Source organism: Rhipicephalus microplus, chromosome X (genome assembly GCF_043290135.1).
Source record: "Rhipicephalus microplus isolate Deutch F79 chromosome X, USDA_Rmic, whole genome shotgun sequence".
Taxonomy (NCBI): Eukaryota; Metazoa; Arthropoda; class Arachnida; order Ixodida; family Ixodidae; genus Rhipicephalus; species Rhipicephalus microplus.
In genome coordinates, this window is record NC_134710.1 from 84,518,756 (window position 1) to 84,531,367 (window position 12,612).

The window sequence follows — 12,612 nt, forward strand, 5'->3', positions numbered from 1 at the left end:
TCAATAATCGAAAACTACTGTAAGCTTCAAACACACAAAAAAAATTCTCATTAGATTACATTTGCTGCACTATTTATTGACCTGTGCGATTATGAACGCATGTCATATGCATGCGTCCTGCTCGGCGCTAATGTGGAGCAGCGAAGAAACGCTGCTTCGTTTTTCAATTATTATCCCCACTATTCCCCCATTCTCCTGCTTACCCCGATGAGTCATTAGGTTACAAGAGTTCTTTCTGTTCTTTGCATTACCAGTGCTGCACAGCTTTGCTCCAACAATTGCTTAAGCGTGAGGCACTTCTGTGCCAGTTACATTGGAGTGTTTTATGTGTTATTAACAAACGACTCAAGAGATATACAAGGGAGTACACATGCGATCTCGCATATGACGTGCTCGCAGTGCCGTTAAACAAAAAACTAAACAAAGAAAGAAGCTTCGCACGCATTTTTACCGAGTGCAACCGCAGCCTGAACATGAATAATTCTGGCTGGTGTGCTCGTTGTTTATAAAGTAATAAATAGTGCAAATGACCACGCAGATTTTATATTTGTGCAATTACTGGGAGCCTTCATCTCACATGTACATATTTTTAAATTTCACTTATGCACAATTATTGGTAAATGTTTGCCTGGATTTGAAAGGGAACAGTCACAAATGCATCTCTGTAAAATCAACACTTGTCATTTTACACCATAAGATACAGATACTGAATAACTTGCCTCAACTTCTCATTTAGCTGCTGCTGCGCGAATACAGGCCTACGGCAGCATGCCATCAAATAAGGGTGAATGCATATATGAGTCATAGCATTGATACTGATTTATTATTTATATGCTACTACTAGCTTTTAGATAATTAAGGCTGTAAGCAGGAGTGCGTAGTAACAAGTTAAAGCGGGTTTTTTACACACACACACACACACACACACACACACACACACACACACACACACACACACACACGCACATGCACACGCACACACACACACCTTCCTAATAGCTAGATGGCCTTCACTTCTCAGTGACTACGTTACACTAAAGCTATGTTACAAGAAAAGCCAAAGTGCAAACGCCTTTCGACTCCTATCTTTATTTGCATCTACCTTGAATTTTCACTAATGGTCAACAATGCTTCTTTGCTTATAACCAAACGCCAATGACGCCAGCACAGGCACCGGAATTTCTTTGCGAAATGAGCTCTTTAAAGCTAAAGGTATCACGTTAAAACTTCAAAAGAATAAGGTTTCATGACCGCAGTGATTCACCACTCCTACAAATTCTTGTGCAGTGATATTTACGAACCAGTGTATGCATATGTACGTGTGTATATTATATATATACATATATGTGCATGTTAGAGGAGCAGAACCATCATAAGATACAATATTGAGCCCCTGATCTTTATTACTGATTCTGCCTGTCATTTCATTTTTTAGTACTAAAGTTTCATTGAGTCATTCGGTTAATTAACTGAGAAGAAACGTAACTTGAGAGAAAAACAACAAGGACAGCATGAAAGCATAGGACTGGTGCCAGACATGTGCTCTCGTGACATTCTTTTTCCTTTCGCACTACTGTTTTTTTTTTAATTGGTATTTCTCCTTGTTTGACAGATGGACATTTCTCACACCCTCACCATGATATTGCTTTAACAAGGCACCGTGGCCAAGCCACATTTGGTGACAAAATACCGATACGCCATCTAAAGAATACATGTTCGGAAGGAAAGCTAAAGGAGGCTGCAACAAAGGCTGTAAACAATGTTCTCAATAATGTGTCAATTATATTGTTACACGACATCGGCAACGAAAGAGCGTCATAGACGACGAAGACGATGAAAGCGACCGTGCTCGTGTTGTTGTTGCTGCTGTTCTTCCATCTTGGCTGCAGCTGCCTCTGACTCTCCCTGTATATTTTGTGAATATATTTATTTCATTTGTTCTCTCACCCCGTGACATTTGGTAGAGGTGCTGGGTACAACACGATATAACGGAGCTCTGCAGTGGCCAACGCTTGGATTTTTCCACCATGGCAAACCAGGGACCGGCTCCCGCCGAGGCGACAACAACTGTTGTCCTTCCGCAGCTTAAAGATCCTGGCATGTTCTGTAGCACGGATGATGTTGACATCGAAGACATCATTATTGCTCGAACGTACAAGTAAGAATTACCGCTGGGATGAAACTCTTATGTTAGCCAATATCCTGTTCTACTTGAAAGGAACAGCAAAAGTGTGGTTCGAGAACCACCAAGATGAAATTGGAAGCTGGGATGCATGCAAAGAAAAGATGCGCGCCCTTTTTAGCAAGTCTGTGGGTAGAAAGGCAGCGGCCAAGAAGGAGTTGGCATCTCACGCGATAATGTCATCAGAGTCCTACGTGACTTACATACAGGACGTGCTTGCCCTTTGCCGAAAAGCGGACAACGGTATGAAAGAAACCGAAAAAGTAGCTCACATATTAAAAGGCATTGCAGATGATGCATTCAACCTTCTCATATGCAAGGACTGCAACACAGTCGATGCCATCATCAAGGAGTGCCAGCGTTTTGAGGCCGCAAAAAGTCGACGTATCGCCCATAATTTCACTCGACTACCGAACACAGCAGCAACCTGGTCGTGCGAAGACAGGCCTGCGCTACAGATGCCGTTAACAGCAGAGCACGTGACCAAGATCATCAGACGTGAACTGGAAGCTCTGTCTCCTGCGTCTACGTGCTCCCATGCCTGTGACTCTAGCCCTCAGATGGTGCCACTGGTACATGCCATTGTGCGACAAGAGCTTTCCAATGCTGGACTGGCCTCCGAGTGCACTACAGCTCCCTCTCAGCCAATCAACCGTCGTCGACCCCATGTTTCGTATGCACAAAGCCAAAACCTTCCGGCGCGCCCTCGCAATCCAGCCGAGTGGAGGACTTCTGACGATCGCCCGATTCGTTTCAACTGCCACCGTATCGGACACGTGGCCCGCCATTGTAACACTAGGTGGTATTGGCATCAGGCATCCTATGGGTACCCCCATCGGCCAGAGAGGGATCATGGACGCTTTCAAACTTACCGGGAGTCACCTCAGGCCACCAGTGAAGACGTTCCTTCTATGCCGCCATATCGTCGTCGCTCTCCATCTCCGCATGCTCACCAGTCACATTCACCGCTCTCCCGTCGCCCATCGTCTCGGTCGCCCCAATTTCGCCGACCAACGTCGCCGACTGACCACCTGCCGCGGGAAAACTAGATGGTGCAGCTCCCGGAGTTGATGCTGCATCGACCACTTGCCCGCCAAATCCTCTGACCATGCTGCCGACTCGACGCAACCTTATTGACGTTGAAGTAGATGACACACCCGTTGTTGCACTGGTGGACACAGGGGCTCACATATCAGTGATGAATTCAGAACTTCGTTGCCGCCTTAGGAAAGTTTTAACGCCACCCACAGTGCCACTCATCCAGGTTGCCGACGGCGGCACGTTTCCCGTGCTTGGAATGTGCTCCGCGCGTATAAGTGTGGCTGATCGCTCCACGACAGTGCTATTTGCTGTGCTCGAGAAATGTTCCCATGAACTTATCCTCGGCATGGACTTTTTATCCGTCCACTCTGCCCTTATTGATTGTGGAACCGGCATGCTTCAACTTGATTTACCGTGTTAACATGACGACCCAACACCAGCTCAACCCCGTCTGTGTTCTGCAGATCACGTTCGCCTAGCACCTCAAGCCGTTACTTACGTGAACCTGAGATCTGTCCCTCCTGTTCCCGATGGTGACTACATGTTGACACCTATTGCTGACGTTCTGCTGGCTAAAAATGTTGCCGTGGCTCACACACTTTTGACAGTCACAGGAAATACAGCATCTCTTCCGATCCTAAACTTCAGCTGGTGCGCTCAAGTTATCCCAGATGGTATGACTTTGGCAAAAGTTTTTTCTATAGATGCTGCCATTTCGGCGTTCGTTGCCGAATCTTCTTCGTCCTCTGCTCCGTTTTTATCCTCGAAGAGCGCAGCGGATGACACCACCGACAAGATGATCGCTCCGGACCTTCTTCCAGCACAGACAGCTGACATCCGGCACCTGCTGAAATCCTACCGCAATATCTTTGATTTTCATCACCACCCTTTGCGTCAGACACCCTTTGTAACATAGGATTAACACTGTAGATGCCAGCCCCATCTGACGACGTCCTTATTGCGTGTCTAATGCTGAGCGACAAGTTATCCAGCACGAAGTTGAAGAAATGCTCACAAAAGACGTCATCGAACCTTCCTGCAGTCCATGGGCATAACCGGTCGTGCTAGTCAAGAAGAAGGATGGCAGCTGGCGCTTCTGCGTAGACTACCGTCACTTAAACAAACAAAGTAACACGTAAGGACATGTATCCACTGCCGTGGATTGACGATGCTCTCCACTGCCTACATGGGTCTGCCTACTTTTCATCTATCGACTTGCGATCAGGATACTGGCAGATTTCTGTCGATCATCGAGACCGTGAGAAAACCGCATTCATCACACCGGATGGACTTTTCCAGTTCAAGGTTATGCCATTCGGATTGTGTAATGCGCCAGCTACATTTGAAAGAATGATGGACTCTCTCCTGCGTGGATACAAATGGACCACGTGCCTGTGCTATCTCGATGACGTCATCGTATTTTCACCTACATTCGAAAGCCACCTTAGCCGCCTACCGACTGTTCTTGAGGTTTTCCAGAAAGCAGGACTTCAGCTCAACTCTTCCAAATGTCGCTTTGGCCGTCGGGAAATCACTGTGCTGGGCCACCTTGTCAGTGCTCGAGGCGTGCAACCTGATCCTGACAAAATTCGAGTTGTCAAAGATTTTCCCATACCACATTCCGCAAAAGATGTACGAAGTTTTATCGGCCTTTATTCTTACTTTCGACGTTTCGTGATGAATTTTGCTGACATTGCCCGACCACTTACGGAGCTACTGAAGAAGGACATGCCTTTTTATTGGGGTACTGACCAAGCAACTGCCTTCAGCACCCTTACAACTTTACTTACTTCCCCACCCATCTTGGCCCATTTCGACCCGTCAGCCTATACTGAAGTTCGTACCGATGCCAGGGGACATGGAATTGGTGCTGTTCTCGCCCAGCGGCAATGAAGACAAGATCGCGTCATTGCTTATGCCAGTCGCCTCCTTTCTCCTTCGGAGAGCAAGTTTTCCATTACAGAGCGTGAGTGCCTCGCACTAGTCTGGGCAGTCGGAAAATTTCGACCATACTTGTGTGGCCGCACCTTTTCGGCAATTACAGATCACCATGCCTTGTGCTGGCTGTCGTCCCTTAAAGATCCAACAGGACGACTTGGCCGTTGGGCCTTGAAACTACAAGAATACAGCTTCGACGTGGCATACAAATCTGGCCTAAGGCACCAGGATGCCGACTGTCTATCCCATCACCCCGTGGACCCACCTGACCTTTCAGCACATGATTCTGACCCTTGTGTCTTCGCCATGTCGGCTTTCACCGACATATGCAAGGAACAGCTCAGCGATGTGTCTATCATGCAAAGTCTACGCTTGCCCCATGTAGACCCGTCGCTACACTTGTTTGTTCTACGCGATGGCATTCTTTACCGATGCAACACCAGCGCCGAAGGACCAGAGCTACTACTCGTAGTTCCTGCGACACTCCGTTCCGCTGTATTTGAACAGCTTCACGATGCCCCAACCGAACCGCGGGACATCTCGGGGTCACGCGCGCGTACGATCGCGTGCAGCGTAGATTCTTCTGGCCAGGCCTTTACCGTTCTGTGCGCCGATACGTTGCTGCATGTGAGTCCTGCCAGCGCTCCAAACATTCCACCTTGCCACCACCTGGTCCGCTCCAACCAATAGACATACCCACCGTTCCCTTCTACCGCGTCGGTCTTGATCTCGTTGGACCATTTCCTACTTCCCTCACTGGAAACAAGTGGATAGCCGTAGCCACTGATTACACCACAAGATACGCTATCAATCGAGCGCTACCGACAAGCTGTGCCACTGACGTCGCGGATTTCTTGCTTCATGATGTAATTCTTCACCATGGCGCTCCTCGACAGCTGCTGACTGATCGTGGTCGCTCATTTCTTTCAAAAGTAGTAAGTGACATCCTTCGCTCATGTTCGACGCGTCACAAGCTCACTACGGCCTATCACCCACAAACAAATGGTCTTACCGAGCGCCTAAATCGAACATTGACAACAATGCTCTCCATGTACGTTTCCAAGATCACCTTGATTGGGATAGTACTTTGCCTTATGTGACATTCGCGTACAATTCGTCGCGCCACGACACCGCTGGCTTCTCCCCCTTCTATTTATTGTTCGGCCGCCATCTAGCGTTACCCTTCGAGACTCTTCTCCCATCAACTACGCAAACGGTTACAGAGTACGCCCGGGATGCCACTGCTCAGGCTCAAGTGGGCCGCCAAATCGCATGGCAACGTCTTCTTAGCTCACAGCTCTCTCACAAGGCCCGCTACGATAGCTATCACAGAGTAGTTTCCTACTCTCCAGGTTCATTGGTCCTCCTCTGGACACTATGCCGCCACGTTGGCCTCTCTTCGAAGCTCCTGTCTCGCTACTCGGGGCCTTACAAGGTTTTACGCCGGCTTACTGATGTCACATACGAGATTGCTCCGTTGGACAGTCAGTCATCGTCGTCCGCACCCGCTACTGACGTCATCCACGTGACCCGCCTCAAACCGTACATATCCGCATATGATACTACTCTCCTTTAGGCGCCGAGACGGCGCTGCCAGCAGCGGGGGGTATGTTACACGACATCGGCAACGAAAGAGCATCATAGACGACGAAGACGATGAAAGCGACCGTGCTCGTGTTGTTGTTGCTGCTGTTCTTCCATCTTGGCTGCAGCTGCCTCTGACTCTCCCTGTATATTTTGTAAATATATTTATTTCATTCATTCTCTCACCCCCGTAACAATATATACTTTTCTTTGTATGTCACTTAGCAAACGCATTCTGTTTCATCTATCTTATGTGCTTTCTGAAGTTAAAAAAGGAAGAGGGAATCTCCTCCAGTAAAATACTATATAATAAGTATTCGAAAAATTCCCAAGACAGAGGTTGTGGCCTCAAGTCGACATTTCAATAAGCGGTCTTGTCTTTTTCAAGGATAGGACCGATTTCCTTCATGGTAGCATGTACATGTATCATACCTTTTCATCCAATCCGAAGAAAGGAGGAAGAGATGGCAACTATGATGTAGCAGTATAAGTGGGCTGAGAAGCCGCCATGACGATTTGTATGAATAAAAGAAAAGAACTATTCCGTGAATAAAAAGAAAAGAAAGAAGTGGGGAGATAGGGGGAGATGGGGGTAGACGTTTCGCTAAGGGGGCTCTCTCTTGAATTCTTTTATTCGATATGGTACAGTTGGCCAAATCTTTAGCTATCATGCGTGAGTGGCAGTTTTTTCTTTGTATGTTTCCCATACGACTTCATTAAGTTTTAAAAAAAGGTGACGACAAATGTATGCCCACTAAGCACATGTTCACGAAGCAATGTTTTATAACTTTGTTCCATAATATGGCGCTGAGAGACAAAAAACTGGCCGCTGCACACAATAGTCAATGTTTTGGCCGACTGTACATGCAGAACAAAAACCAATGAGAGTTAAGCCCTCCATGTAGGTGTTTGACCTACCATTCTTAAATCTTGGATGATCTCAACCTTTACATAATTCAGTCAAACTTTCGATCCCCGAGAGACAGAAAATATATACAGCCATACCTTATTTTCTAGTTCAATATACTCCAACCAGCATGTATAAACATTTCTAAGGGGGCTTTTGAATCCATTCAATATGGTATATACACAACAAAAACCAAAGAGAATGAAGCCCCTCTTCTAAAATTTTTTTAAACAAATTCTTAAGTTCCTCTGACAACCCTGGTTAAGTGAAACATACACCCCCCCCTCCTCTTTTTATTCATGAAATACACCTTTTATTATACTCACTCTTTATTCGTCTCAGCAATGCCCCCCTCCCCTTCTAGTACACCTGCATCCTCAGTTGCCCCCCTTCCCCCTTTTCCAAAATAGACGTGAGGGTACAATACATTATATGCTAGTACCAAGGAAATCATTTCTGGCTTGAAAAAGACAAGACCACTTGTTGAAATGTCAGCTCAAAAACAAACGCCCCTTTTATGGATTTTTTTTTCATCGCAAGCTTCCATCTTACCCTTTGTGCCATTTTTTGGATATGTAACTAACAGTCTTTAATAGTTGTTAGCTATATGTTATTCTGAAACTGCTACTGATATATTGATGTTATACACTACAGGAATACAGCTTGTGAATTTAAAAATTTCATGAACAAAGGTGGGGCAGAATGAAGCATGCACCAGTCAAAAACATATTAAAAAAAAAAACATTAAGGAGACAGCCTATATGCACAGCATCCATGCTTTGTTAGGATAAAATATGCCCCTCTCATCACTCCTGCTCCTTACATTTAAAATGACTTATTACAGATTGCCAAAACAGTACGGTAAACAATGCTGCTCTTCCCAGTATTAGAAAATCTTGCAGCATCAAGCAGTCCAACATATAGCGTCCTTGCTATTTTTTTTTCATTTGCATTACACATAAAAATTCTGTCATATACTGTTTTAAGAACATTCGCAGGTACGTGGTGCCTCTTCTCCAGCTCTTGGCAGCTAGTGATCACTGGTAACAGTGAGAGTGCCAGACAACACCAGGAACCAGACGAGAAGGGGCAACAAATACAAGAATACCATTCCTCTATGTCTAATATGTGTTCTGTGGCACTGTTTACAATGCTATCATGAACCAGCTAGCACAAAAATATGTCTTCATCAAGAAGGCTAATGCAGTGTAAAAGAAATAGAGAAGCCAAAATGCAACTTCCAAAAAAAAAAAAGAGGCAAAGAAGTGATAGCTTGATATCTTGCTTATAATAATACAATACAGTTGAACCCCTTTATAAGAGGCATGCTCCGAGCAGCAATTCTTGTCTTTTATATGAGATGTCTCAAATAAGCATGGTACCATGTATGCATTTTCCTGTGAACTCGTACCTTACTGTAGGCACACTGTTGTCTCTTGTATCCATTTGTCTCTTATACCCATTTGCCTCTTATTAAGGACTTTGACTCTAATCGAGAAACACTACTGAGTATGCTTCAATAAGGACCATATTTTAGAACATTTTAACCTGATATGATAACACAAGGTTTATAGGTGCCGTAATATAAAAAAAACAGGTCATATCAGTACACTGACCTCGCTATGAAGTAATAGTGGCCAATCAGGTTCATGGGATACCAGAATGATAGCTGTCATGAAACTGAAATGATAATCATCATCATCAGCAGCAGAAGCCTGAATACGGCCACTACAGGGCAAAGGCTTCTCCCATGAACCGCCAATCAACCTGTCTTGTTTGTGCTTTCCGTTACCACGTTATAGCTGCAAACTTTTCAATCTCATTGGCCCCACCTAACTTTCTGTCTCCCCTTTGTGCGTTTGCCTTCTCTAGAAATCCCGTCAGTTACCCTTAATCACCAGCGGTTATCCTGCCTACGTGCTACATACCGGCCCATTTCCATTTCTTCTTGATTTCAACTATGATATCCTTAACCCCGGTTCGTTCCCTGACCCACTCTGCCCTCTTCTTGTCTCTTAAGGTTTATGCCTATCATTTTCCTTTCCATCACTCGCTGCGTCATCTTCAATTTAAGCAGAACCCTCTTTGTAAGTCTCCAGGTTTCTGGTCCATAGGTAAGTACTGGCAAGATGCTGCTTTTATATACATTCCTCTTGAGGGTTAGTGGCAGATTACTATTCATGATTAGAGAATGCTTGCCGAATGTGATCCGCCCCATCCTTATTCTTCTAGTTATTTCACTCTCATGGTTTGGCTCCGGGGTTACTACCTGTCCTAAGTAGACAATATTCCTTTACAACCTCCAGTGCCTCTCCACCTATCGCAAAGTGCTGTTTCTGCCGAGACTGCTGCAGATTACTTTGAATTTGTGCATATTAATTTTCAGACCAACTTTTCTGCTTTCCGTGTTCAGTTCTGTAATCATGAGCTGTAATTTGTCCCCTGAGTTACTCATCAAGGCAATGTCATCAGCGAATTGCAAGTAACTAAGATACTCTCTATTAGCTCTTATCCGTAACTCTTCCCAATCTGGGGTCCTGAAAACCTCCAGCAAACACGCGGGGAATAACATTGAAGAGATCGTGTCTCCCTGCCTTACACCCTTTTTCATTGAGATTCTGTCGCTTTTGCTATGGAGAACTATGGTGGCTGTGGATCCACTGAAGATTTCTTTCAGTATGTTTATGTAGGGTTCATAGATGCCTTGTTTCGTAGTGCCTGCATTACTGCTGATGTCTCGACTGAGTCAATTGCCCTTCTCATAAATGTGCACTACATAGTGCCACTACTATAACACATTGATAGAAACAATCAAGCTAACCACTGACACTTTTATTTTTGTAGCCAGCAACAAGTTTCTGCAATGACTGTACATGCCAGCTATATAATAATCGAAAAGCCGAAATTGCACAAAACGAACAAAAAAACTGAAACATAGTTGTTAGTTGCAGGGAAAGCAAGAAAAGATGTCTAAAGTGAAGGTGAGCTAATACACTTATACCATACTCATTTTGAAAATTCCGCTTCAAGTTAAATATTAATTTCTGTTAGGGTAATAGAGATATTTTACACTTATGAGTATAGATTGAAAGATACGGATGTAAACAGCTTTACTAAATGGTCCTGCTATAGAAGAGTTGTTATGCAAGGGCAACAGTCTGGACTCAACAAACACACAGAGTAGCGAACTCATGTTCAATAATTTGTAGTTAATGAGGTTGTCTTGCATTTGGCCTGCTAATTATTTGGTCAGCCAACCATGCTTGCATCACATGAGATGGTTTGCGTGGTTCTGCAGTGTTTTCAAATCCTTGGTGACAAACACAACACACATCTGGTGGAATGTAATTCCATGCTATTATTATAATGAAGCACCACGTCAGCTCACGAGCTTTTTTATTTGTGAGCAGCTCGGTCAACTAAACATCCAATGGTACTCCTGACCATTATTTACTTGGCTTAGAAGTTAAATGTGCTTCAACATTTATTTGACGGTAATTTATCATGAATATTCATGTTAAAAATTGGAAAGTTTCACCAACCAAAAAAGAGCAGTTTAAATAAAAGCCCGCATTGCAATAAGAAAGCTAGACTTACCACACCACAAGAGTCGAAAAACTGCACCTTCTCTTTCCCTCCACGATCGTTATCAACTAAGGCACAGTAGATGTCCTCAATTGTTGACTGAATGTCCTGTAAACAATAACAGAGCAAAATTATGTATTGTAAGACTGAAGTGGATAATAATACTTTGTCCTGACACCAAAAAGGTAGCCATCTATGGTAAAGTGTGACTGGCCAAAACATTCATGTTGAGTCCTTCCATCCCCACTAAAAATAGTATGGCACACAACAGTAAATCTTCTTCAGCACTGCATGGGACAATAGCTGTGCTGCTTGAATGGAACAACTCTCTATTTCTCTGTTACACAAAAACAAATTTTCACCCACAGTAAAAGCTTTTTTTCCTTCCATGAAGTTGACGTGAGGGATCCTTGGTGATGTAGCTCGGTTGGGGTGAAGCACACGACAGAAGACTTTGAATGGTAATGAGCAAACTGTACTACAATTGCGTAAAGTAATTACATCTGGGAAAACTCATTTGCACATAGCAGTGAGTTCAAACAACAGGCCCTTATTCTCCTACACCTTGTGGTGTTAGAGTGCAGGGCACTGCGAGGGAGTGCCCAGGCCAGAGCCTAGCCATTCTACCACAGCGTGGTTACGTAACAGCCCAGACTGTCCATCTGCGCCTATCGTGTGGTGTTTACAATAAGAAAACACAAGGGAGGTGAGGGAGAGTGAGATAAAACATGAAGGAAAGAAGAAAACAGTATGGTCCAGTGCAAGAGGTGTCGCACCTTCCCTCGCTACTGACACTGGTCTCCAACTGACCCCCGACCTCTGCCCGTGGCTCGTATTTCAACACACATCTGCCAGCTCGAGGCTCCCATATTCTTGTGCTCGCAGGGAGATTCTCAAGTGAGTAGATATTTGGTGTGAGGAGGTGTGGACAGCTCATTTTGAAGTTTGTATACGGGGCAAGGTCTCAGTTACCAGAGACGAGTTCTGGGCCTCTCAACGGTTTATTCAGACCACATTCTTCTTTTACATTAGTGATGAGGGAGAGTGCGCTATGCATACACATAAACCTTTTGCCAAGAAAAACAGTTGCTGCTTTCATGAAGACAAAATGATGGCTCCAGCGATGTTCCTTATTTTGTAATTGTTCATCATGTCAAGCCTTCCTATGTGAACACATTTTAACAGTGGTTGTCGGTATATACCTTTACAGCGCACTAATGCCAGTGGATTGTGTGGAGTAAAAAAAAACTTTTTCTTACACACCAGGCAGTTTTCCTTAAGCTTGAGTTTTAGAATTTTCCGAATGCCCATCATTATGTGCCAAGCAACACACAGTCTTCCTCCCCCCCCCCCCCCCCCACACACACACATTCTC

The 12,612-nt window shown here is 44.7% G+C and overlaps 1 protein-coding gene across 6 annotated transcripts in view; it reads right to left on the reverse strand.

Moving 5' to 3' along the window:
• The window catches only part of kappaB-Ras (NFKB inhibitor interacting Ras like 1), a 100,986-nt gene that overhangs the window by 65,769 nt on the left and 22,605 nt on the right, over window positions 1-12,612 (reverse strand). For all 6 annotated transcript variants that reach the window (XM_037427338.2, XM_037427335.2, XM_037427339.2 and 3 more), the window contains one exon: window positions 11,250-11,345. In XM_037427338.2, coding sequence (XP_037283235.1) covers window positions 11,250-11,345 — 96 coding nt within the window. The remainder of the gene's footprint in view (window positions 1-11,249; window positions 11,346-12,612) is intronic.